General features: G+C 40.4%; 1 protein-coding gene and 2 long non-coding RNA genes across 3 annotated transcripts in view; all 3 read left to right on the top strand.

Annotated features, from left to right (window-relative positions):
• The first annotated feature begins 5,297 nt into the window (after positions 1 to 5,297).
• The window catches only part of sh3rf1 (SH3 domain containing ring finger 1), a 52,514-nt gene continuing 30,956 nt past the window's right edge, over positions 5,298 to 26,855 (top strand). The window contains exons 1-2 of the mRNA XM_085150337.1: positions 5,298 to 5,611; positions 7,628 to 8,133. Coding sequence (XP_085006463.1) covers positions 7,753 to 8,133 — 381 coding nt within the window. The 5' untranslated portion in view covers positions 5,298 to 5,611; positions 7,628 to 7,752. The remainder of the gene's footprint in view (positions 5,612 to 7,627; positions 8,134 to 26,855) is intronic.
• On the top strand, positions 8,159 to 21,552 carry LOC146491021 (uncharacterized). The gene is made up of 2 exons (XR_014872239.1): positions 8,159 to 13,883; positions 16,225 to 21,552. It is a non-coding gene; the product is annotated as an uncharacterized LOC146491021 (long non-coding RNA).
• Positions 23,226 to 24,035, top strand: LOC146491020 (uncharacterized). The gene is made up of 2 exons (XR_014872240.1): positions 23,226 to 23,725; positions 23,761 to 24,035. It is a non-coding gene; the product is annotated as an uncharacterized LOC146491020 (long non-coding RNA).

Genomic DNA, 26,855 nt, shown 5'->3' with positions numbered 1-26,855 from the left:
AGTAAAATGTATGGTGGCCCAGTGATGCCAAAATGCAACATCCAATTTCTTTATTGCAAAATTGAATTTGGGGTTGCAGGGACGGCGGGTGTGGGAGCCATCCAAGCTGTTATAGTGCAAAAGGCTGGTACACCCTGGACAGGTCATAGCTCGCCATAGGGCGAATCCAAAGACAGACAATCATTCACGCTCAGATTCACACCTGCAGACGATTTAGACCAGTTAACCTAAAATGAACCATCCATCCATTCTCTTCCACTTATCCTTCACAGTGTCGCAGAGGTGCTGGACCTTATCCCAGCCACCGTGGAGCGAAAGGCGGGGTACAAGCTAGACAAGTCACCAAGCTGACGCAGGGCTAACACAGAGAGACAGACAACCTTTCGCACTTATGGACAATTTAGAGTTACCAGTTAACCTAACCCTACTAAGTGCATGTCTTTGGACTGTGGGAGAGAGCCAGAGAACCTAGAGAGAATCCAAGGAAAACTCCACTCAGAATTCCCCAGCCAGCTGGTGGGTTCAAACCCACAACTTTCTTGCTATGAGGCGACAGTACTGACCACACCACTGGGCCACCCACAGAAGAAAAAAAAAACACATTTCAGGAAATACAACATAACAGAAAACACCACAAAACTACCCAAAACACAGAAAACAACTGAAACATAACAGAAAAACGCAATGTTACAAAAACCTCATCAAAACAGAGAACATAAAATTTCAGAAAGCGGAACAAAAGCAAGGAAACATAATAAAATTGTGTTTTCTGAAACATTGCATTTTTATTGTGTTTTCAGAGGGTTTTGTTTGTCTAAATGAGGTTCTGTTTGAGGCGTTTTGTATTTGTAATTTCACAATGATATCAACTCCAAGGCACTCTCTTACAAATATCAATACCTTCAGTGTCACCGTAAGGTCACATTTAGTCATGTTTAACCTGAATTGGTGGGTGGCACAGTGGTAACAGCTAACACTGTCATCACAGCATGAAGCCACCGGCTTGCTGGGGTTTTCTCTGTGGAATTTGCATGTTCTCCCTGTGTCTACATTCTCTTCAGCTTCCTCTCATACTCCAAAATATGTCCATGTTAAGGTAACTGGTGATTCTTAATTGTCTGTAGGTGATGGTCTGTCTTTCTGAGTTAGCCCTGTGATAGACTCGTGACCTATCCAAGGTGTGCCCTGCCTCTCCCGTCTCCCCACCACCCCACACTGGATAAAAACATGAACAGAGTTAAATAAATGAGCTATACAGTTTCAGTCCCTCCCACGCAAAGCCCCTGACATTATAGTGAGGATGTAATGAACTTAATTCTTCTCGGAATTTTCCATAGGGCCTCCTTGATCCAAGCATGAAAAGAGGAAAAATCACCCCACAGAGAAACGTATGCGCTCAAGCATTATCATGCAGCGTTCGTTGACATTGAGTTTACAATGCCTAATCTAATTTGAAAGCAGGTTGCCTCAGGCTGAGTTAGTAAGTTTGAAAGCCTCATCAAAGTAATACAAATGAAGATCACTGGATGTGAGAGTCCTGATCTTAGGAGCACATTAGGCTTAAAGCGTTTGGGCTGCTTTCAATTAAGACAGTGAAATGTCAACTGGTGAGCAACACTACATATAATAGCTCTATAATCTGTGCTTGCCAATAAAAAAATGGCTTTCCTCTCTGGTATTGGCTGTATTTCAATACTTTGTGTCTCGCACATCTATTTACAGTAATGGACTGTACAAGAGAGCAATATTTCTGTCAAGGCCCATCCTTTCATGGAAATTGGGACATATGTCTTGTCATGTCCTCTGCTGCTTTCCTCGTTTCCATTTATAAGCAGTAAGCAGCAAGTATAAGCACAGCTGTCCCCTTCATCGTGTGCAGCTCTGCATGTGTGTGTGCAGTGATGGGGTTTTTTTTCTGCCCTCAGGTGCAGTCATTATGGAGGATTATTGCCTTTCTGCGTGTACAAATCATTCCCGTTGTCTTTCCGAATAACATTATTTAATGTCTCTGAATGCGAGTGTGTGGTAATGCACAGGGGTCAAGCTGAAAAGGAGGGGCAGGGGCTATTGTCTGGGAGCAGGTGGAGGGGCGGAGTGCAGCCTCCTTACGGTGAGGAAATATGACCTGCGGGCTTCTACCAGCTCCCGTGGGATTGCATGTGACAGAGGAGCGCCACCTCTGAATAAATCTCTTTTCTTTATTGCCTTTTTTCTCCCTCGCCTTCATCTCTCCCTCTTGCTCAATATACAGTGTCCTCCAAAAGATAAAAATAAATCACATGTTTATTGTCTGGCTGTGTCTCGCTTGCTCTCCTCTCCCTCAAGTAGTTCTATGTTTGCAGAGAAGGTTATCACGAGTCAAAGGTCCATTTCAAATGTACATCTTATAATAAATGGTTAAAGCAGCACCTCTGGAGATAAGTCCTCCCTTTCGCCTTTTTTCTTTTATATGACTCAGTGATGGCTACATCAGTTTGCCTTTGCCTCAAGAAAAGATAGGATAATATCATCCCAGTGTCATAAAACTACAGAAGCATCAGAACTTCAGCTCAAGACTAAAAAGTATTTTACATAAAAGTTAAAACAGAGCCGTCAAAGCCGGGGGATAGAACCAGCCCACCGGGGACTCCAGTTCGGCCCATTAGATGGCTTTGTAAAGTGTGAAAAATGCAATAAAGAAATTAATTATTCAATGTTTTTGAGTTAAATTGCTCTACCCCATGTCGGGATGAAGTGCCAACATTACAATAAAAACTGTTTTTACATTTAGACAATTTGTTTGAATTATAAAGATATAAATTACTGTTGTTGTTTACGAAAACTCTGCATGTGAAGGGTTTGTGCCTTTATTCACACTGACAAGCCTGGCAGAGATAGGAGACAAAAGATTTCTAAGACTGTAGAAAGGAAAGTAGTGAGACATGTGTCTAAAGATCCCACAACGACTGCCAAGACACTCACGAGTTAATTAGTTAAGTCAGGAATTGTAGCCTCAAATAAAACAATGATGCTGCACAAGAATGACTGTGAGGACTGGAGAAATCCACTTCAAGCCACTCTGAAGTTTGCTAAGGACAATCTAGAGAAAGATTATGAATACTGCAAGCACATCCTTTGGTCATACAAGACAAAACTCAAGCTCTTTGGCCACAGAAACGCTGCTTATGTTAGGGGAAGGAAGGGAGACAGAACACCCATGGTGAAACAAGGTGGTGGGAGCGTTTCATTGTGTGGATGCTTCAATGTGTTTGGAACTGTGACTCTCTTCAAGGTGGAAGGAATCATGAAGAAAGAAGGATATGTTAAGATTCTGAAAGAAAACCTCAAATAGTCAGCAACAAAACTGGGTCTTGGTCATCAGTTTATCTTCCAACAAGACAACAATCCAAAACACACATCGCACATCTTGGTGAAGAACCACCTTCAGAAGACCAAAGTGAATATTAGATACTGAATTCCACTTACAACTGAGGTCCATACCAGACGACCATCAAATCTGGAGGAGATTCTCCAACGAGATGTTTGTGAGACTTGCTGAGAACTAAAACAAACGAGTGAAAGCTGTTATCCGTCTGTTGTTGGCGCATTGAATGTGAAATTTTCAGAATATTTCTTCACATTTTTAAAGATATTAGACATTCAGAGGAGCAGGGCTTTTCATATTTATGCTGACCAATTGAGATCAAAGTGGATTGTATGTGCTCCTGAAGTAAAAGGAGTTGGATAAATCTGGTTGGATCTACTTGAAAATAGTGAAAACGCAACCAGTAGATGTCCCTGTATAACTCTCCAGACATCCCTTAGCCAAAAGAAAGGTAAAAGTGTTTCACCCGTTATTGCTGCATGACAGAACAGGGGTTCCTAATGTTGGAAAATTGTAACTGAACAGAAAAACAACAACATATTTTGGTATAATTTAAGATGTTATGCGATTAAACTCGACTTTCAGCCAAACATGCCCACAGGGGTGAAAGGGGGTGAAATGAAAAAAGGAGTTATTATGCACTCTGTCTGGGAAAAGATGCTGCTTTTTGACACATCATTACAGCTCATTATACGATTCAGTTCACGCCCTTTTGATAACGAGTGGTGCTGCCTTCTAGTGCACCTCGGAAATTTACCACTTACGTTGTAGTAATCCTGAAGCAGCAGATGATTGTTAGAAACGTGATATTAAAACACAAATAGCGGTATAAAATTAGTTATATGAGGCAATTTACATCACTATCTACTTCTGCTTCTAAATGGTGTACTTCATTACACTTCATTACAATTGTTTTAAAGCTTTAGTTATCTTTTTTTTAATGTTATTTGCTGAATCTTTTGAATCCAGCTGCAACGCTGGAGTGATGTACATTTTAAAGAATCATAATTTTTGATCATGCATGCTGCATTAATCTACTTATTTTAAGTTTATTTTTTAATATTTTTTTAGCCTGATAATCTATCCATGCTTTCTACAAAAATACTGGTAGCTATATAGTGCTTTTCTAATCTAACTCAATGTATTTTTGGTAAAAGTCAAATAAAAGTTAAATAAACCCCTAAATACTGTAGTAAATTTTGTAAGTTTAAGTTTCATGAAAGAGGATAACTCAGGATGTGCTAAAAGGCAACCAAGCAATGCAAGGCTTGCTTGTTGTTTTGGGCACCAGGCCAGTAGTGAAAGGTTTGCAGTGATAGTCTGAGATTCCTAACCTCCCTGAGGGGGCACACCCGAGTCCCTGTAAGTGGCAATAACAATTCTGTTTAAACAAACCTTATGAAAGCAATGACAGTCACTAAGTGAAAATGAAAAGAAGTTATTGTTTTGAAAGTGAAAAAGAAAGAAGAAAAAGAGAGAGTGGAGAAATCTAGCACCTAAATGCTGCCTAAAGCTTACCTTGCTTTGCTGTCTGACTCTGGCAGCTGTGCCGTAACAGAGTTACATTCACAGACTGTTTTTTTTTTTCATTTCGTTTTTTGCTGTTCTCAGAATATTTATAAAGTAATGGCAGTGAAGGCTGGATGAAGGGGCCCCCTGGGAATTTTTGCCCTGACAGTTTGTAGAATTATCACGCCCCTGCCTCGTTATTGGTCCCTTCAGTGGAAAAAGAAATCCTGCAAAAGCTCCTGGCTTTAAATTTTGTTGGAATCTGGTCACCTTAATGGGAATACTTTTTCCCAGTTATATATCGGCTATATCACCTTTAAGATGTGTATTTTCCTACTTCCATCTACTTTTATTGTGCATTGAGCCTCCATAATGTTCCCATTTCCGACAGCACCGGAAGGCCACTTCACTCCCTCCCCCTCTCGGCTTGTTCCAGCAGCAGTCCCGCAGAGCAGAAGTACCAGCATGGCGCTCGGTGAGGCTGGAGTTCCGTTGTCTCTCTTGTATTGTGTTTCTCATGTCAGGTTTTACTCCACTATCTGATAGAGGTCTGCGATTCCTGCGCGGTGTGCGCCTCTAAACAAAACCTGTCTGGGTAAAAACGGCAGCATTTGCCTGCTGAATACTCACAGAGAAGTGGTTTGTAGATATCTGAGAAGGCTTGCTAACTAGCAAGGCAAAAAAAAAAAATTACGGGAGATACAGAGCAACAAGAGGAGGAGTCCTGTTCTGGAAGAGGTAAGCTGACTTACATAATAATAGTAGTTGAAGTACTTAGGAGTGGTATAAATATATTTGTTTGTGTCCTAAAGTTGTTAAAACTCTTTATTTTCCAAGTGCGCAAACTTAACTGTTTGTTGGGTATTTTTTAAGGGGGGACGACGTTAAAGCAGCCTCCTTGTTATGAAGCGATACTTGCTAACAAACTTAGTTTAATTTGCTTTTTTGTAGTTCAGTTCGAGAATAATCCACCTCGAAAGAAAGTAGCGTAAGAATAATTAGTTACTGTTTAGCGTCGTTATGTAATGTTTTCGTTTTTTGTTACAATGTTGCGGTATAAGCGTAAGATTTTGTCATTAAAAAAAAAAGAGGATTAATAATTAAAGTTTGTTGTGTTATTAGGATTTGTTTTTTTTTTTTTAAACCAGGTTTACTTAGTCGTGTGTGAATCCTCCTGCATCATTCCGCTCTTTAAACACAAATCACTGCACTTCAGTGCTTCACCGCTGCTGCAGGTTTCTCTTTTTTTGTGTCTGGCTCGGCGGTGTTAACCGTACAGTCAGTTTAAAGGGTCCGAGGATCCAAGATCACACTTGCCAGGTGTAATTATCCGCTGTCGAGTAAATGAGATTAACTTGGCCTCCTGTCCCCCGCTAGGTAATCTAATGATAGACCTTAAAACTGTTCTTTTTTCCTTTTAATGTTTTTGCGAGATTTAGCAACAATTCTCTTATGCATTTTAGGTTTTAGTGCGGCAATTCCTTCTGCATTACAGTGCAGATATAAAACAAAACGAAGAAACCCCATTTTAAAAACACGGAAAAAATAGAGTGTAGATCTCTTATAGAAAGACACATGCAGCAGTGTCTCCATGCCTTGGATTGGTACTAAATCTTAGACTTTATAAGCCCACCATGATTTCATTTTCAGAGGCACTAAGCTCGCTGATAAATTTATGCATGAGGTTTCTTAAAACAGCTTTAAAGTATTGACTCCTGGAGCCACAAACATTTCTGTTGCTCTAAAAAATCGAGGTCTCCTCCGTAATAATCTCATTATAATCCATTTGAAGTCTCCGTAGGCTTGTTTTTCGATACTTTGCCTTCAAGTGTGCAGTAAACAGAAGTGTTTAGTATGCTCTAAATGGAGACATCTTCATCCTTACATGCAGTAACCTTGGTAAACTTGCATTGCGTATAAATAGCCTTTAAAATAGGTCGTTTGATTTGCAGTTGCTATTAGAGACACTAAGGTTCTTATCAGAAGAAACGGGAATTTGATACAGTTGTCCTCTTTGGCTTTACTAAGAACACTGTTATAGACATGATATAATTCTCAATATAAGAGACATGAGCTGCTGGAGACCAGTCCTGTAAGATGGATGGCATTTTATTGGAATCAGTGCTGTTATCCATTCTTCCTATTGATCCTTATTGATCCATGATCAGTTTTCTGTGTGCAGAAACAAAGTAAGCACACAAATTTCCAGCTGCTTTATCTTTTCCAAATCTGAACACATTGTTTATAGAAAGTAGAAAAAGGACTTGAAATTCTCAGGTGTGCAGAAGCTCTGCTGCGCTGAGTTTGACTTCACTGCTCTGCAGTGTGCAGCTGTCAGAAGTGATAAGCTTGGATGAATGCAATACCAGTGGACTGGACTTTTTTGGAACTGGTTTTGGTTCGTCATGGCTTGATGCTCAAATTATGAAGCAACACAATACAGCTTCAGCCATATGTAAGAATGTAAGGGGTTTCCAAAACCACAGTTCAGTTCATAGTAGGAGTTTGCATTCCCAGTAAAAAGTACTTTGAATCAATATTCACTGAGAACTACGTGACAAACTTTGTGGATGTTTGTGTTAAAATTTAAGTCATTATCTCGTGATTGTTAGAGTTGTTACAGCCATCTGATGCCTGTTAAATATGTATGCCATGACCTATTTCTAGTGTATACAGTTGATAAATATGAATGTCTTGACCTTTTTCTTTTTTCCTTTTTTTTATTATTATTGTTTTGTTTTTTGTTTTTTACAGCTGATGCAGGTGCCATGGCAATAGCCGAGGCATGGGAGTGACGTGACAGTACTTGATGTGCTTCCAAACAAAAACCTTATCAGCATCATGTTTTTCTGCTGAATTAAAGGCAGAACACACAGAGAATGGACGAGTCCGTGTTGTTGGATTTGCTCGAGTGCCCCGTTTGTCTCGAGCGGCTAGATGCCTCGGCAAAGGTTCTTCCTTGTCAGCACACCTTCTGCCGGCGTTGCCTCCAAGGTATCCTTGGCTCACGCGGGGAGTTGCGCTGCCCAGAGTGCCGGACGTTGGTGGAGTGTGCCGTGGATGAACTTCCCAGCAACATCCTACTTGTGCGGCTCTTGGATGGAATCAAGCAGAGGCCACGGAGGGTTGGCCCTGGGGCGGCAGTCTGCACAAATGGTACATCTGGAGCCATGGCCAGGGCACATGGAAGTGGATCCCGGGACCAGGGCACCCCGGGAGCACAACCCCAGCGAGCTCAGGCTAAGAGCACCCTCGTCCGGGTTAGTATATTAACTACCTGAGCATGGCTCAGTGAGTACATATCTGTGTTTCCCATTGTTATGGTCAAGCTGAAACAAAACAGAGAAAATCTGTGTGGATTAAAAACAGCATGTTGCATTACTAGCTCTCTAATCCTTGCTGCGGATTAACGGTTATCATGGTGATCCCAAAGCCAGTTGACTAGCAGCCCAACATTACTGAAGGCAGTGATTGAGAGCAGTTAATAGTTAAGCCACCAAATGATCCTGCACTCTATGCCAACAGTAGATGGACTTACTCCGTAAGAAGAGCTTGCAGGCCTTTCTTAGTTGCTGACATTGTCATATGCCACAGACAGCCTTGCTCTTGCAATCCCTGCTGCAGTGTTGCTTGTGAAATTCAGGGTGGATCTACAGGGTGGTTGTTTTATCTGCAACACTGAGGGGACTTGTAAAGTGTATTTAGAGCAGAAAGAAAATTGTGAAAGACTTGGAGTCTGTGTTTCAGTAGTTTTATTTAGATACACTGATGAGACACAGATGACGGTGAAAGAGTGAAAACAACACACAACATTTGTTTCTCAATCTCTAAGCCTAAGAAAACATGAGTTTAATAATGGGTTTTATTTTTAAGGGCAAAATAAGCTGTTCAACCTAAGATGGCATGTGTTGTTGTGTCATGCCATATTCAGTGTTTGACATGCAGATTTCCAGACATGGATTATACCTAATCCTAGACTAAATTCTTTACTCTATGGGGATCTTCATTGAATTTTTCCTTTTAGTCTAGGACTAGGATTATCTATGACGAGGAAACTTGCTCATAGACTTTATTTGGGTGGGCTGCCCAGGTCTATGGATGGCTATCCAAGTATATTTTAAAATGTATTTTATTTATTTGACTGCCCCAGACAGCAGTGCAATCAGTTTACTCTCAGACAATCCCCTCACCCTCATTTTGGCGGTGCAGTCTGGTTGCTGTTGTGAAGTCCTCAAAGTCAGCAAAACGTTCTGCCTACAGTTGAGCAGACTTTCACCACCACCTTCTTAAACTACATTTGATGGCTACAGACTGTTTATTTTAAAGCAAGTGCACATTTTACTCATTTCAGTTCCGATACAATGCTGAGGTATCTGCATCAGATAATCATCAGATACCTGCGTTAATTTAATTAGCTAAAGTTCTCACTCTGAGGAAGATGGCGGAAATTAATCTTTTACCTGTAGGGGAGCATTAGCTTGACTTACACGTTACTTTGTAATAACCTTGTAAAAGTGTTGGTGTTGATTAGTAAAATGATAAATGAGAAAGGGACCAAGATAAATAAATTTTTTATAAATATGGTCACGTTATTCACCTAATTTATTTTCACTGGTCACATTTAAGGTTGGTGTTAAGAGTCATTAAGCTGCTTCATACTGCTGTCATTCATAGTTGTGCTAGTTTCTCCTTTACACACTCTCAGTCTAAGTGGTCATCCTTGCTGCTCCTCACACACAAACACACATCATCTGTGGAGCAGAGCTGTCAAAAGACAGGTGAAATTAAATGACAGAGTTGACAACAGTGTATTATGTCATTGTAAGTTTAGCAAAAGCTTCCCAGCAAGAGTTACACTAAACCTGAAGAGAGCGAGAAAGAGCTGACAGAAAGTCTGTCGGTGTAAGAATATATACTGGAATATACTTCCAACCTTTTTATCCTTTGTTGTAAACTTCCTGCACGCTGTAATGCCTCTGCTTCTGCTGACTCAAAGTGTCATAAAAAACAGATCTGGTGTGTTGTCACTGATATGCAATATCAGATCAGCACATCCCTATTCACTGTCACAGTGGACACATGGTATTTATTTCTCAATTAACGTAAAACAGCATAACTGTGCCTCCTTAACAAGTTTGTGCAGCCCTTTCCTTCGCACTCGTAGAATCCAGCGGGAAATAAAAAAATGCAATTTTTCTTCATGATGTGTTGTGATTTATGCTATTTATGCTTTTCTCTAAGCTGCCCAGGCCTATTTACTATAAAATGACATGTGATGTGTGTTTTTAAATATGTTTTAATTAACAAATTCTCTTTAGATTCTTTACATTTCATGCTGTAAATACACCCATGACAGACCCGTGGGCCCCTCTTTGAACAGCTCTGGTCTCCACGAAGGGAGGATTGGGTAGATGAAAAGATGTCAGGGTCTTGTGTAGAATCACTGGAATGTCAAAGCTCTGATAATGTAGCTGCCGAGCCATGCAGGTATGAAGATCAGAGGCCTTGCTGTAAATTGCTACTGGGGGACCCGCCTCATTTGCCAAAGTATCACTTCAGAGCTTTTGTGCTCATTTCAAAGCTGTTTGTGCTTTTTGGAATTTCCCCTCAGTGCTGAAAAGCCTGTTTGTTACCAAAAAAAAGGGGGAGAGCGAGAAATGGTCATTCGAAACTAATACACTGATTCCCCTTTGAGGGTATGCTGCCCATGTCATCTGTGAATATGGTTTTCTATTTTCTGAGCACTTCTATAGATTTTTCACAGTGTCATACTATTGACTAATGACCTCTCTCAAGTCTGCTCTCCTAAGGCTCTGTGCTGATAACAGAGAACAAGAAAAGACATGGCAGTGCAGGTGTAACATTTTCACAACATAAAAGCCAGAGATCAAAGCTCTCACTGATCTCTGGCCGGTGCTCCTTGGGGACTGAGCTGCCTCACTGCCCCCGGGTGACACCCTCAGTCCCACTTCTTTTTTTTCTTTTTTTTTTTTTTGGGGGGGGGAGGTCTTTCAAGGCTTGATGCGGCTCTTGTGCCATTCCTCTGAGGGAGAGCTCCACCTCCAATTCTTATATGGCCAGAGAATGGCTCTGACTGGGGACTGCCTGACAGATGCACAACAGGGTTTTGTTTCGGGTCGCGTCTGATCCTAGTGACTGACCGACACATGTAGAGAGTGTCTGTGTGTGTGAGTGCGCGCGCATGAACGGAAAGGCCACCAGTAACAGAAACTGATGAGTGTTAAGTGAAGGCGTTAGGACCAAATGGGACAAATGTTTCGGTTTTCTGCCCCTCCTCTTATCATCTCCAGGGTTGCAGCAGTTGTTTGACACGGGAGCCTGGCATTTCTTTGATGAGAGGATTGAAAAGGCTTGTCTTGAATGTAGCTCTGTGGTTGTCTAGGCCCTCGCAGTCAGGTTGATGACTCACCTCCGTGGTGCTCCGTTACATGAGTGTTTTGTCTGCCTTTCTCGCTCGTTGACTCGTATAACATAGTATTTTGTTCATGCGGATTGAGAACAGATAACTCCTATGTTTTTGTTTTGTTTTGTTTTATGCATGAGAGCGAGTAAAGCTATTGGATCTGTCTGGAAGTCAAAGGTCAGGGTTCAGGTGTCATAGCAGTTGGGTCAGAGCAAAGGAAGGAGAGAGGGGAAGAATCGGAGAGAGTTTTTAGTGAATATCTTCAGCTATCATTGTCTCTCTCTGGAGAGTTGAGCCTGCACTGAGAGTATAAAAATAGACTGTCTTTCATGATAATTTCTGCCTTTGTCATAAAACTGTCAGAGTTAATTTTTAATTCAATTCTCCACTCTGCATTAACTACAGTTGGGAGGCTACATTTAGGAGGAAAATACGTACAAATGATGCTTGTATCTTTTGTACGCTATGAAGGATTTGAGTGTTTTTCTTTATGAGTGTGTGTGTGTGTGCGTGTCATTATATGATTAGCTGATGTGAAGTGAAACAATATACTTTCCTGACCTTTTTGGGATGTAATTAGGTCGTTGTCTCTTCTTTGGTAATGAGGGCTGCTTTTTCCTTTTTATAGGCCTGGTGTGTTTGATAGCCTTTTCTTCCTGGCGTTATCTCATATTGTCCTCAAGGATTAATTCTAAACACACAGGAAGCAAAGCGCAGCCTTCTAATTTAGTATTATTTTCAGCTGATTGAAGGAAGTTGTCTAATATCTAGGTACCCACAGGACATTGGAAAGCGTTTTTGTTCCTCAGTTATTTTTGTAATAAAGTTGTGGCGTGTTCTGTCTCTTTTGTAGTGGATTTATTTCTTCAGAGAAAAAGAATGCTGTTTATGGGTTCCTTATGTAGAAGGATGTCATTAAAATTCCTGTGCACCTCCCTCGTCTGAGGTCGATGAGTCACGCTGGCGGTCTTTGATGACATCATATTGTTGTTGAGGCCTTTCCTCTTGGCCGGCTGGCTGACCTCTGCCTGCGCGGCTGAACCCCTTCATTACACCCTCACGCTGCCCACATACTGCAAACACATACTTACTGCTTTCCACTGGGAATTTTTCAAGAGGGCTTTGGTCTGTTCATTCCAGCTCTCTCAACACGCTCACACTTTTCTCTCGCCTCCTCTATATTTCCCACGCAGGTCTGCAAGTAGTTGCAACCTTCTGGACAGTGCATGCCGGGATTTTAGAGCCACCTGTAATTTTCTCTTATGAGCCACTGACACCAGCTGAGTTTTTTTTTTTCTTTTTTGCTATATTTCTTCCATGTACCTCCTCCTCCCTGCTCACTGTCTAAATCTGTGCTGAAGCCTGTTAAAGGTCTAATGAGATTAGAGTTTATTAGACACTGAGTCGGCTCTGCTCGCCGTTCTTTTACTCCCTGTCTCAAAAGTGCTTTCTGAAAGGGAATTTTTGGGTCTGTTTATGATGTTTTAAGGTCTTGACCTTCCTATGTAAAGTGCTCTGTTAGGACTTTGGGATTTGGCGTTATATAAATTGAATTGAATTACTTTTGACTGCTGACTTTCATTCCTAGGAAACAAACAGTTGCTATCTAGTGAAGTAATCAGTGTGTCTTCATCTCTGGTTCCCACTGTGTATCTTTTAATGCTCATCTAATGCTCTTCATATTTTTTATAGTTTTTATACTTGTCCTCTTTGCACTGCTACAAAGATGGATGCTCATATTAAACATTAGCTTTGTGTTTGTTCAGGATTCAGCTTGCTCTCAATGTTCAGTTTATTATAGTTTTTATGACGTATTGAAAGACCCAAGAAGGCTATGGACATTTTTTAACATACAAAAGCTACAACCCTTCAGCTAATGTATTTTGTTAACCTTTATAAACCTACTGTTCCTGTTAACTTTACCATATAGAAAAACAGCTCCAGATAACCATGGTAAATGGACCGGTTCTTGTATTATATATTTTCTCAAAACTTTCAGTTCGAGAAGCCTCATGAGTAACAAAATTACAAGTTTAACAGATGCTCCAATTTTATAAGTCAAGTTTTTTGCGTTTAGAAATTGTGGTTTCAACACTGAGTAGTCATAACCAGGAAAGATTTAGGAACTAACACTGTTGCTACTGCTCAGCTGAGGGTTGTCCACTGGGATTCCCTACATGTTACCGTGTCTTGTTGCTGGAAGGGGAAAATATACTCCCTGCTGTCTCTGTCTGTCCTCCTCACCTCCTTTTTACATAATTGCACATGATGAGGCTCCACTTTCATGTCTGTACCACCACATATCCAGCAGTTAGTGTTATAGCATGTAGCGCTACATGAATCCACTGTGGCATTAAATTGTACCACTAAGCTAAACCTTCTAACCAGCTCTAGACATCCTTGTTCGTTAACACTTAATATTGCTGTCAAACAGACCGATCGCTGTCATGGAGGTCTGCTTTGCTGCAACATGTAGTTCCATTTTTATGTTCTTAGATTTAACACTGGTCTCAGAGGGTTAGTTTCATTGTGTAGGTTTTGTAAGAAGTGTGTTAATTTGTTTCTTTTATGTTGTTTTAACACTAGGTTTTGGGTGGTCCGTCAAACTTAAAAAGGTCACAGTTGCTGGGGGGAGGGTTCTTTGGGGAAAAATATTTCACAGATACCTTGTAAGAAATGTCTAAAAATATCTGTTTTCTTTTCTCTGAAGATGAGCAGATGCACAATTTAAAAAAACACAATATTAAGAATTGTGTTTAGACTGCAAAGCTAGTCTAGTAAAGTCCACAAATATAAAGATGGAGCTGTAAATGAGCAGAATGCATCCTCCTCAAAGTAAAGATTTGTACATTTTAAATCCTGGTAGTAGATGGATAGTAAATACACTAATCCACAGTCTCACAGAGGAATGAAGGCTATCCTATCATGCCTTCTACATAAAGACGGGAACCTGGGCAGCTTGCCAGTTTATCACATTACTGATGTCATAGGCAAACATGCTCATAATAATAACCGTAATCATCATTTTTGGCAATTTTCAGATTCCTACCTATGTTTTGGAACACATGCAGTGAATAAGAATGTGTGGGGTTGCATAATACGCAGGGAGAAGCAAAAAAAGATGGAATCAAGTGAGATTAAGGTGCATCTGAAGCATCTTCATTGTAGGGTAGACGACAATGAGACAAAGGTGTACGCCTGCCTTTTGTGGTTTTTAGTTCATCAAGATTTTTAGTCGAGACGCTTAGAGGAAAAGACTTTTGTTCGGAGTATTTTCCCAGACAGGCGGGGATGTTTTGTGTCGGTGTGTCTCTGAGGAATGTCATGAGCACTTGTAGGTCACTGTTTCTCCTCTAAACATTGGGCTTGTTGGGTCTCGTCCTGCTTGCCAGCTCACATTTACCCTTTTCAGTACACCTTAAAGCATCAACATGCATTTTATGTGCATCGTCTGCGTGTTTGCGTTGTGAGACATCACCTCTTTAAGGTTTATGTGGTTATTGTGGTTACAAGTCTGTGTCTTTCACAGTAACTAAGGTGTGTAGTTCTGTTGATAATCAGGCATGCAGTGATGTGCTTCTGCACCTGAAAGCCTCCAGGCAGACTTTATTTAAGTGGTAATATTTTGTTCCAAGGCACTGTCAGGTTTATACCACATGCAGGAGATGTGTCCATCATTTTCTTTGGGCTACCTTTATAAATTGCTTATTACATTTCATCTTGTGAGATCTGATTACCTGAACTACCCAAACCCTGAGTTTTGAAGAAAAACAAAATACATATTTTGAAAAAGATTTAAATAGTTTTTGATTTGTGGTGTGTGGAATATATAGCCTGTGCTGGCTTCCATTTGCAAAGGCAGGGTTTTTCCTGAATCACAGTGCATCTTTAGGGGATCTTACAGTAAAGATAATGAGACTCTAGCCTTATTTAACAATTTTGATCATTTGATAAGTGGAAACGTCTTTTATGCTTTGTTAAATATTTTCCTTTGGCCAACTTTATTTACGGGGTCTTCATTTACTTGAGTGCTGCTGATTTCCCACCTCTGGATCACCTTTTTAAATAATGGGGTGATCAGAATCTTTTCTATGCAGAAAAAAAAACCTTGATAGAGATTTGGTTCAGAGCGACTGTGGCAATCTAAGCTAAGCAAAAAAACCTTCAAAAAGACTTTTGTGTCACTGACTGTGTATTGATTGCTTGAATGCTTGCTTTATAATAACCTTGATAATGAAAATGAGGTGACAGTGAGTTCACTTCAAAGAGGGGAAAAAACCAAATGAAGAAAAAAGTGCAGATGAGAAACAAATTTAATAGCAAATTTATTTTTCTATTACATGGAAAAAACAACTGATCAAAGCCTTACGTAGCACTTACAGACTAGACTGCGCAGCCATGTTGTGGTAAATCTTATTTTAAAACACACATCACCCCCAAGATTATGAAGAATTACAAAAACAGTTTTCAAAATACAGAAGTTTTTTTTCCTTATAGCATAAGGTCAGGGTACCAATCGTTGACAATGCCTTAAGCCTTAATGTGTTGAATCCCTGCTGTGTGTGCGCCCGTGTAAGTAAAACTAAGCTGTTCATGTTGCACTTGAAGCAAACACATTTTGAAGAAGTCACGTTTATTAAATCACAGGAAGGACCCAGAGTCTATATAGTGTCACAGCCAAAAAATGAGGAAAAACAGCATGTCCGTCAGTGTCCTTCGACAAGTCAATAATGTGTTTACACTTAAAATTGCTCAGAAACAGACCAGTCAGAGTCAGAGGTCTGCTTTGCTGTGACATGTAGTTACATTTTTAGTTCTTAGATTAGTGCAATAAAAGAAGCATCAGACCTCACAGGGTTAATTTCATTGTGTAGGCTTTGTAAACAGTGTGTGTTGATGTTTTTCTTTTATGTTGTTTTAACACTAGATTCTGGGTGGTCCTCCAAACATAAAATGCCACAGTTGCCAGTGGCCCTCTTTTTTTTTTTTTTTTTTCTGTTTTTTTTGTCTGTCACATCTCCTGGCATGTCTGTCAGCATGATGATACTAAGACAAGCATCCACGACCTTCTTTACCTCAGTCCCAGTCACACCTGTGGAAGCTAACAAAAGCCTTTCTTTAGATCCTGTGTTGTGTGTGAGTATGTGTGTGGTCGAGTGGCCGCCTGGGTAAAGGCTCTTAGAAAAATGTTTTGGGGACCAACAACTTGTCAGCTTTTTGTTTTACAATCCTCTCAGTTGTGCTTGTCACACAATAATTCAGGTTATGTCAGCAAAATAAAAATGTCATCTAGTCTGTCTTGTGCGTGATGAAGTAACAATAAATTGTTTTACAGTTGTTTTCAGTATAATTTATCCTTTTGATGTTTTGTCAGCTGTTTGAGGGCAGGAGTCCCCCCTAACCACAAAGTATTCCCGAGGCACCTCTAATACCTGGCTGACCTTAACATAACAGTTTCACCTCTCACCCTGTGTTGTGTTTGGTGGGCCAGGATTGGTCATCCATGGACCGTTTGACTGCTGGCATGTTAAGTGTTCAGTTCCCATTCCTCAGGCAGAATCATGATTCGCTCAGTTTCATTTTCAGTTGTTTGACCTCTGACCCTGGGGCTATTATTTGCTCTTAACCCACCTTTTAAGCAGCTGCAGCAGCCTCTGACTCACCTTGCTTATTTCCTAAGTGGGGGGAAAAGGTACATCAAATATTTGAAATGTCTGCTTAGGATTTCTGGTCTTGATTTTCTATGTTAGTGTTCTTGTATGTGCTGAAATGTTTCCTGTTTATTCTTCAAGGCGCAGCGGTGCAGTTAATCTGCATTTGTCCCTGAGAGACATCTCAGCAGTGAGAAGGGACTGGGTATCCAGATGATGAAGTGTTAATGATAAATGTAACTGTCCAGCCACATCTTTTTCACCGCTGGATGCTGTAACACATTTACTTGCAGTGTGAACAGTAATCGCAATCGGAAGAGGCTTGGAAAGTACAGTCTACTCCCCGAAGCACAAGATTGTAGTTGAGTTTGTCACAAGTTATTTAGATCACAAAGTAAAACTAAAATGTTGAGGGAAAGTGAACTGCAGGATTGTGTACGTCTTGAAAAATCAAATTGCATGCTAATCACTTTAAGAGCTCTGGGCATAAAATCTTGATTTATGAAAATGCCTTTTAATTTAACAAACGATCTGCATCTAACACATTTTCAGTGACAGCTAATTGAATAGTCATAAAATCTATGAAAATGTGATAAGTGGCTCAGGTGATGTTTTCAGATTTGTTGGATTTGACAAACAGCCCGAACCACATATCATAAAAGACAACGTTTCAAGAATATCAATCTTTTTTGTGGAACAATAGTGTTTGCCTACCTTTCCACAAAGAGCCAGTCTATAGCGAAACTGAGAAAGATCCTCCACACAGCCCCATTTGGCAGGTGCATTTGAATTCAGGAACCCAAGCGACAGTGCTAACCACCGCATCATTGTTCCACCTCCTTTTAGGATGGATTTGGGCAATTTCATTGTTCCACTAAAGTTCTTTGCTTATTATGTCTCTTGCTACACGTAATTCATGTAGCACTTGCCACTTTCCATAACTCTGGCTTTGTTTGGGCACAGACAAAAGATAACTGGTTGTGTGCACCTCTGCAAACGGGAAGAGAAGATGAAGACTGAGAAAATGAGGGAGGTTATTTTTACATTTCCAGCATGAAGAGAAAGTAGTGAGTGTGTAAATGCATCAGCCAGGGTGAACTGAATCTTCTTTAAGCTCGTGTACATACAGGAATTAATAATTTAGCTCACTGTAAGTGATGCACAAAAGTGGACAGATGTCAGTTTAACACAAATTAAGGAAAATTGTGGGTTTTTTTTGTTGTTATTTTTTTTTTTAAATGCATTTAATATAATGGTTATTAGGAACAGCAGGCTAATAAGATATATTGGGTAATGTAATAGTTGATGCTCTTTTCTTAAATCAGAAAAAGTGAAATCCAGGTTACTGTTGTGCAACAGTGCCCATGTTTAGTAGTAGTAAAAGCTGTGGGGGGGGGGTTTACTTACAATCCTCATTTCCTTATTTTTACTTATTTGACTATAAATGTAACTTTTATGTTTCATATAATTAAAAATATTTAAGTTATGGCTCTATATTTATTCGTTAGAAGTTTGGTCGTGTTAGATGAAATAACCATGTCGTGGAATTACTAACCACCTGACAAGACTAGCTTCTATAGATCTTTGCTGTAATGTAAAAAAAAAAAAGCTTTCAGTGACTTAAACCAGGAAAGATGATGGTTAAAAAAACTCATTGTGGTTAATCATTTGTTTATTGAATAGATTCTTTGAGCTCTTGCGTCTCTTTTCTGGTTCAGATGATTAGGACGGAGTCTTATGTGACTTATTTTGCAAGAAAGTTTTTCAAAATATTCAAAACTAGGCTACTGGATGGCTGTGTTTTCCATGTGTGTGAGGTCTCACTTGCTGACAACACATGATTAATTATTGAAGGGTACTTGAATAGAAGAGAGATCTGACCAAGACTCATCCATTATATGCTTTCTGCACTCACATCCCACCACAAACACTGACTTGAGAATTGCTTTCAACTTGTACCCCATCATAACTCTTCTGATTGGAGACAAATGTACATTGAGCCCAACCACACACACACACACACACTAACTACTCTATGACTGGTCTGACACAACCTGAGCAATGTTTGTTTTAATGAGTCACAGACTGAATTTAGATCCATGAGGGCCCATTATACGGTACACACCCACAAAAACACAGGTGTGCAGGCAGTACACAAACAGACATGTGACGGTTATGTTGAAATGTTGGTGCGAGTTTGAGCCGAGCAGTCTGCTTTTCTGTTCTCCTTTCTGAGAGGCCCTGAAATTCACGCTGATGATGTCGAGAGGCCAATTAGTTATGAATCTGGACATCCTGATTAGTTTCAGAAGAGCCAGCAACTGTCTTGCTGTGAGATGATTCACCAAAGCAACCTGGGATTTTTGAAATGTGAATCTCGTCAAATGTCTAATGAGCTCTGCCCATGTGTCTGCCCTTAATGGCAAATGTGGGCAGGGAATGTCACCAACATGCTTATAAAAGAAATTTCTTGTTAATGCTTATTTTATTATATATTTAAAATGAAGATAAGTATTTATCGCCACTTGCTCTGCTTTGTGCTGTCAAAACTGCTTCGATACACTACGCAATACATGTTTGGGGTCTGGTGGTGCCTGGCAGTGAATCTGGGGCTAGAAAACGGAGTCCATCGTGAGCATTTTTGTCCTGCTGCTTTAAGGGCGTGCCATTGCTTGAAGGGAGTCTGCTTCATCTGCAGTGCCTTTTAAAATGTTGGGACTCAGAGTTTCCAGAAGCAAACTTTCATTGTAATGAGGTAATCGGTGTTACAGTCTTTACCTGTCTGTGGTTTTAATGTTGTGGCTGATCACTAAAACTAAATTTGTACTTGTACAGCTTCAGGACTGACACAAGCTTATTAAATAAAGAGTGCAATGACCTTGTCAAGCAATACTGTTTCCCACACACTTGAACTGATTTGTTGCAGTAGGGGATGAAATGGGTGCGCCAAAATCTGCTGCCTCTATAGTTAGTTCTTTATTCCATGGATGAACCCCAACTCTATCATGTTGAAGTGCATAAAGCAGCTGTAGTAACTGTTAGTTGAGTTGGAGTCCAGGAGAGACTCCCTGGAGAGCAGAGATATAAAATTCTGTATGAAATACCTTGAGGATCACCACAGCAGCTCCTGGTCAACCTCCTGGCAGGGAAACACAGGAAGGGCTAACCAGTTAGCAGAGACTGAACTTTAATAAGAGCTAAGGGATTGTCCACAGATAAGAAGAAGAGGAGAAATCTAAAATTCACAGGAGTACACATTCAGCTTATGCTAGTGAGGACGCTGAGCTATATACAGTTTTTCCCAGATTTGCTCTCTGGTTAGTTTGGGATGCCAGACACATGAAGGAAGGCTAGCAGTTACACGTTACATCTGCACTGAATTAGGGTGGACTGGCCAAATACACTCACACACTTTGCTAAGAAAGCAAAAAATGATCACTGCTGTGCTGCTCCTTGACTCAGAGAACAGATGCAGTGTTTGTGCCTTGGCCTTTTTCCAGGACTGTGTCAATATCCTGGCTTTGTTTGTCCACTGTAGAGGCGTACAAATACCAGCCAGTGCAAGCAAATGTTCTTCAGTTGACCACTGCTCTGACATACAACAGAGCAATTGAAAGATAAGCAGGTATATGAGAAACATGCACACATTAAACAAAGGTTACTGGAACACAAGATAGTAGTGGTTATAGTAGGAAAGGCAGTCGCCCAGCTTCTTGTCAAATTTCCCTTTGCCTTGCAACACCCTGAGTAAATTAAAGTCAGCTGAAGCAGAGCAGAGCAGGTGGCTCACCCTGAATGACTGAGAGAACAAAAGGCTACAGACACTGCATGCTTTCACCAACACAGTGGAGAGTAATGTGAGGAAATGCTTAGTATTCAGCTCATATTGACTAGTACTCAATACACAGATACTGTGACATTTGCGAACTAATCCTGCTGTATCTTGGATACAAGTCGACTTCCTCTGTGCTAATCCAGGTTATTAATTATTACTATACGTGACAAAAGAAGCCTGTGAGCTCAAAATCTCACTATTGATTGAGTTGATTCGTTTTAATCTAGTTAATGTGCTGATTAATGAGTTGCTTTCTCAGAAAATGTTATCATTGCGTCTACAGGAGACGACTTGTAATGTTTCAGTACAAAATGTTTAAATAGTTTTACAGTGTAATCAGAGGTTGTGTAATACTGTAATTAACTTACGTGGACTTTCCTAACATGCAGACATTTAGTTACTGTTTGACAGACAGCTTGATCTGCTCTACAAGACTGTAAGGAGCTATACACGACTTCCAGTAAACCATTGTAACTAAAAACACCTGCGGCCGTGAAACAAACTGCAGTTGGTTTGTTTATGCTAACAAAACACTACAGTGACTGGGAGACCATCATACATACTGTTGTTATTATACTGGCTCTCAGGTATACAAATTAGTCTTACATGAGGTGAGCAGGTGACCATATTCCACATGGCCAGACTGCAGCAAAGCAAGTTTGAGTCCGACCTGCAGCTCCTTGCGGCATGCTGTCCTCCTCTCTTTCTCCCCACGTTCCTGTCTATCTTGACTGCTCAAATATCCAGTAAAGGCATAAAAATGCCCCCCCCCCCCCCCCCCCCCCCCCCCCCCCCCCCCCCCCCCCCCCCCCCCCCCCCACACACACACACACAAAATACACACCAAAGCATGTATGATTTCACAGTGGCTACATGTAAAAACCCTACAAATATGATGTAAAACTATTTACCGATAGCTAGTTGACCAATGCTGCTCTTAGCTGTAATCTGGAAATCAGAGCTTTTGTTTGTGCCATTATATGTTTTACTGTTTACTAAAATCAGTACTGATATTGTGGATAATTTAGGATCGTGTATGCAGGTGACATCATTTTTCAAGCTAGTCCACTAGCATTTTCATTCAGAAGTTTTTGCTTGAGGTAATGTTAGTGGGCGAGGAAGTGATGCTCTGCCTGCAAGCTTTAATCTGTATTTTAGCTACACTGGATCATCTGATGATTTCTAGTTCATAAACTTGGCTGGGGTAGTAATTTTAAAAAGACATTTTTAAAAAACATTCCCCAGGAGAATGGCATTTAAGGGTTTTAGTTGATCCCACAAGCCAGATGAAGACCCACAGGAGTCCCTACGACTCTGTTGCCTTGTGTACAAACATGCTTGTCTTTACTTAGAAAGACGGTTATTTTTTGATGTTTATGATTAGTGGACTCAATTTTTAGAGTTAATATTAGTTAGTATTGCTCACTGTTCAGGCTGGGACCTGAAAATAGCAGCAGCAGAGGACACAGGAGTGCATAGAAAGTCCAGCCCAAGTCCTTCAAACAGAGGCAAGGCTGTTATAGGCAGCAGAGGTTCGGAAAGTCTTTAGTTTTTAAGTTGGAGTCTGCTGACAATTAAAAGGTGTTTAAAACATGAAAAATGCTGCATTGAGCAGTTCTAATCATTATCAAATTATTGTTTTTGGCACGTCAGTTGTGTGCCCCAGTGATTTCTTGCCCCAGTTGTTTTTGCGTTGCTAAATTAGCCTGCTGACCAAATGTCAGTGTGTCTGTGCCACAAAGCTATATTATAGGTTCAGGAGGGCAAGCATTTCTTCCTCTCTTTGCCTCATTTTCTTTTCAGTCTTTGATCTCGCTCTGTTTCTTTTTAGCTTACATTTTGCTTCCTCACTCTGTCTGCTCTGAAATTTGAGTGGGTTCCTGTGAGAGCCAGTGTTAAGCACAGTGTATGAACTGGCACAGACTTAAAGAGTTCTGATCTTTCAGTTTCAAATCAGACAAGCAGACTGGGTGATCCCAGGGCCACCCAGAACCAGGCTCTACCCCTCATATGAGGCCAGCCAGGTAAAGAAATCAGCCCATATGCAAAAGGCTGCACAGAGAGACATGCCAGTTCATGTGCAAGTTGTTTTGTTTAAAGCCAGCACTTTTACCCACATGCGTAAGAGCTTCATGAAAACCGTATGTGTGGCAGATGTGCATTGTGTGTATATACCGTACTATAAATCCGTACCCCTTTACTGCAGAAATGCTTTCTCTCTGATGACTAATCTGTAGCTTACAAAGTGTACTTGGGCCAGAAATATCTTTTTGAATGTTTTTACAACCTCACTGTGATTACCACCACCTTTATACAGAGATATAGTTCCTAGAGCTGCACATGGTATCCTTATGGAGTTTGTACCTCAACTCTAAAAAATATTATTATATTCTAGTGTCCAGATTCCCACCAACCCTAAATGTACACAGGAGGGCCAGGAACTGGCAGTAAACGGTATTTTGTTTGGGGTCAGCGAGTGGTTACTCCATAGATGTGTTTAGTAATTTGCATGTAGTGGGATGAAAGACATTGTGTCTGTAAATAAATTTCAGAAAAACCCACAGACGCGTTTGCTGACCTAGGAACAGAGAAGAACATGAGGAGGAACAGGAGGAGAGTTTCAAGGGCTTCTGAAAACTTCCTGTTCTTCTCACATGTGATCCAGGCCTCCATCTGGCCTCCAGACTGCTGAGTGTTTTCTTGCCTGTAGACAAATGTGTGGGAAGCAATTTGGTATGTAGCGAGGGAAACAAACAAGCTCAGTGAGTTGTTGTAGTTGTTGGAAAGCTTGAATGGATTATTGCTCGTTTCCTTCTATACAAAATTCAGCCATTTAGATATAGGATTTCTGCCACACCAGCGCTAAATACCACTTGAACTTTATGAATTCTGATTTCTGCATGTTGATTCTGGCACAAGTTTTTAGCCGGATATGAACAATTGTTTCTGGCTAATCCAGTGTCATTAGTACACACAGTTTATCTCATTTAGTCACAAATGTTACAGTTTTTCAAAATTACAGCTGTTTGCAGAGCAGCTACCTAAACTTTACTCCCACAAAGGGTGATAAACTTTTTAAGTGTCACACTTTCTGCAATGCTGAGTACTGTAGTTACTCTGAAAAAGAAGGTGAAAAATTGACTCTTTGGTGCAGTTCAAAAACATGAGCTTTAAAGGGGGTGGGAAGGAAACAGACTATTTTTCTAGGCTAGTTGAAGTTTCCAGCCTAAGTTTTTTTTTTCTTTCTTTTTTTTTAAAAAACACCCACTGTAAAGCTAGGACTTATTACTTAGATTAGCTTCTTTCCTGTGTTCTGTCTCTATGCAAAGCAATGAGAACCGGCCACTGGCTGTAGTCTTGTGCGATGAGCCAAGACATGAGGGTGACATTGATCATTTCATCTAAACCTTGGCAAGAAAACTAACTGCATTTTCCCTAAACTCTCAAAGCATTTCTTTAAGGTGGTTACTTCCATTACTTTGCCACTATGCTGGGCCCCCATCTTCGCTCTCTCCCAGAGTAGGATACTGTCTGGAGTTTGAATGACTCTCTTTCATAAGATTCACTGCACTGTCAAGAGACCCATAAATAGCTTTAAAAAAAAGTCCTCCTGTGTGGCGTTTCCATAGAAACTCGAGAATGGAAGTTTTCCTTTTGTCTCAGAGTGAGAGTGAGACAACAACTCCAGATGAGTAAGCTCTGTCATGAGGCTCTGGTGTGACAAGAACTCATCTCAAGGTCCCTGTGTGACGCCATTATTCTAATGTCAGAAAGTAAAACTTTGGCATGTCCTACTTGTTACTTCCCAGTCTTCATTTTCTTTTAGAGGTTGACCTGCCAAGTGAATTTTCTACATTTCAATATTATGTAATTGAGTATTATATATATAAAAAAAATGAAACTAGTTTGTGACGGGGGGTCGCATTAGCATTACCAGTGTCACAGATTGGGTCTATTCCCATAAGTAAAGCTAAAGACCTAGCACTGCTGGAGGGTAATGGCATGCTATTCATAAACCTGTGTTTCTGTTTTAAATTTAAGAAACGCTGTACGAGGAGACACACGGAAATTTAGACTATCATAATTAGTGGATGTATCTCAACGGGTAGCTTCGGTGTAGTCATCTAACCTCTCAGGTTCCAATATTTTTTTTATATTGTACAGTAGATTGTACAATAATAGATACAGAGAAAAACCCAACAATCATTTGACCCCCTATGAGCAAGCACTTTGGCGACAGTGGGAAGGAAAAAATCCCTTTTAACAGGAAGACACCTCTGGCAGACCCAGGCTCAGGGAGGGGTGGCCATCTGCTGCGACCGGTTGGGGTGAGAGAAGGAAGACAGGATAAAGACATGCTGTGGAAGAAAGACAGATTAATAGCAGGTACGATTCAATGCAGAGAGGTCTATTAACACATTGTGAGTGAGAAAGGTGACTGGAAAGGAAAAACTCAATGCAGGCTACGTCTATTGCAGTATAACTAAGGGAGGATTCAGGATCACCTGGTCCAGCCCTAACTATATGCTTTAGCAAAAAGGGAAGTTTTAAGCCTAATCTTAAAAGTAGAGATAGTGTCTGTCTCCCAAATCCAAACTGGAAGCTGGTTCCACAGAAGAGGGACCTGAAAACTGAAGGCTCTCCCACCCATTCTTCTTTTAAATACTCTAGGAACAACAAGTAGGCCTGCAGTGTGAGAGCAAAGTGCTCTAATGGGGTCATATGGTAGTACAAGGTCATTAAGATAACATGGGCCTGTGGCAAACTTGATACACTCATTGTGATTAGACATGTAAAAAAAAATGTCAGAAGATGGAATAAACTTAAATTGTCAGCGTTGTATTATTTGAAAAATCATTAGCATCATGTCAGTTATAGTTGTTAGAGAAAAATGTGAATCGGTCAGGCTCATCTATACACAAGATGTGGCAATTGGTGTCGCAATGGTTCTGATAGGTGTGTCATTGTGCATCAGTGCATACTTAGGTTTGTAGACATGTCCCTCCCTATAAATAAAGACATACAAATTGAAGTTACGGACAAATAACTTCAATAAAGCTTGAAGGCAAGTGCTTGGTGTGAACCATGCCTAAATGACAACCTTCAATGGAGCTTAAATGAAGTGTTTTAGAGACGCAGAAAGCTGAGCATGGATACGCATCAATTCATCCATACACAAGGAGACAAATTGACTACAGATGGAAGAATTTCAGGACTCTCATTTATAATGGGCGTCCTAATAAGATCTCACATAGAACAAAATGTGCCATCCTGTAAGAATTGAAAAAGAACTCATGAATAACAGCAAGACACCTGCAGGAGTCCCTGCAACTTGTGTCTAGTATAAGAAAGATTTGAATGGAAGTAGTATTAATGTAAGGATACCATGAAGAAAGTATTGAACATTGAGTATAAAACATTGGAGTACATTTCATGTTTGTAGAAGATTACCAGGTTATTTAACAACTCTTCTGTGACAGTGTTCCCTTCTCACACCAGGTAGAGGGAGCATCAAGATTTCGAGTGTCTTTCTTACCTCGGTGCATGATTGTCTTTTTGTTACTAAGAGAACAATTAAATCGAATTTATGTAGCACATTTGACAGGATAATGTCAGGACAGCTGTCTATAATTGGGAAATTAGGAGTGGTTAATAATAAGACATGGACTCAAAGCACCTGAGTAAATCAGCAACTAGTGGTTAAAAAATAAGAAATTAATATTTTTGAATGGCCAAGTCAGAGTCCTGACCTGGATTAAAATAATTATGCCACATGACGTAAAGAGAGCTGTTCATCAGGATATCAGAAATATTAAACTGAAACAACTGCATCTGAGGAATGATCGCTGTTAACCATAAGAAGCTACAGGACACATCTAATGGAGCTCTTTGCTCAGGGAGCTCTACAGGTTACTAAAGTCAGGTACTTTTTCGAGCTTGGAGTGTGAAAAGCAATGTGCGTGCCATTAACTTACTCTGTAGTGTAAGTGTAAGTTACTTTGATAGCAGTTGAAATTGGCAATTTCAGAAGAGCTGTAAACGCAAGATTTTTTTTAGGATGAAAACAGACCC

Source organism: Neolamprologus multifasciatus, chromosome 23, assembly GCF_963576455.1.
Source record: "Neolamprologus multifasciatus chromosome 23, fNeoMul1.2, whole genome shotgun sequence".
NCBI lineage: Eukaryota > Metazoa > Chordata > Actinopteri > Cichliformes > Cichlidae > Neolamprologus > Neolamprologus multifasciatus.
This window is presented reverse-complemented; position numbering and strand designations above follow the sequence as displayed.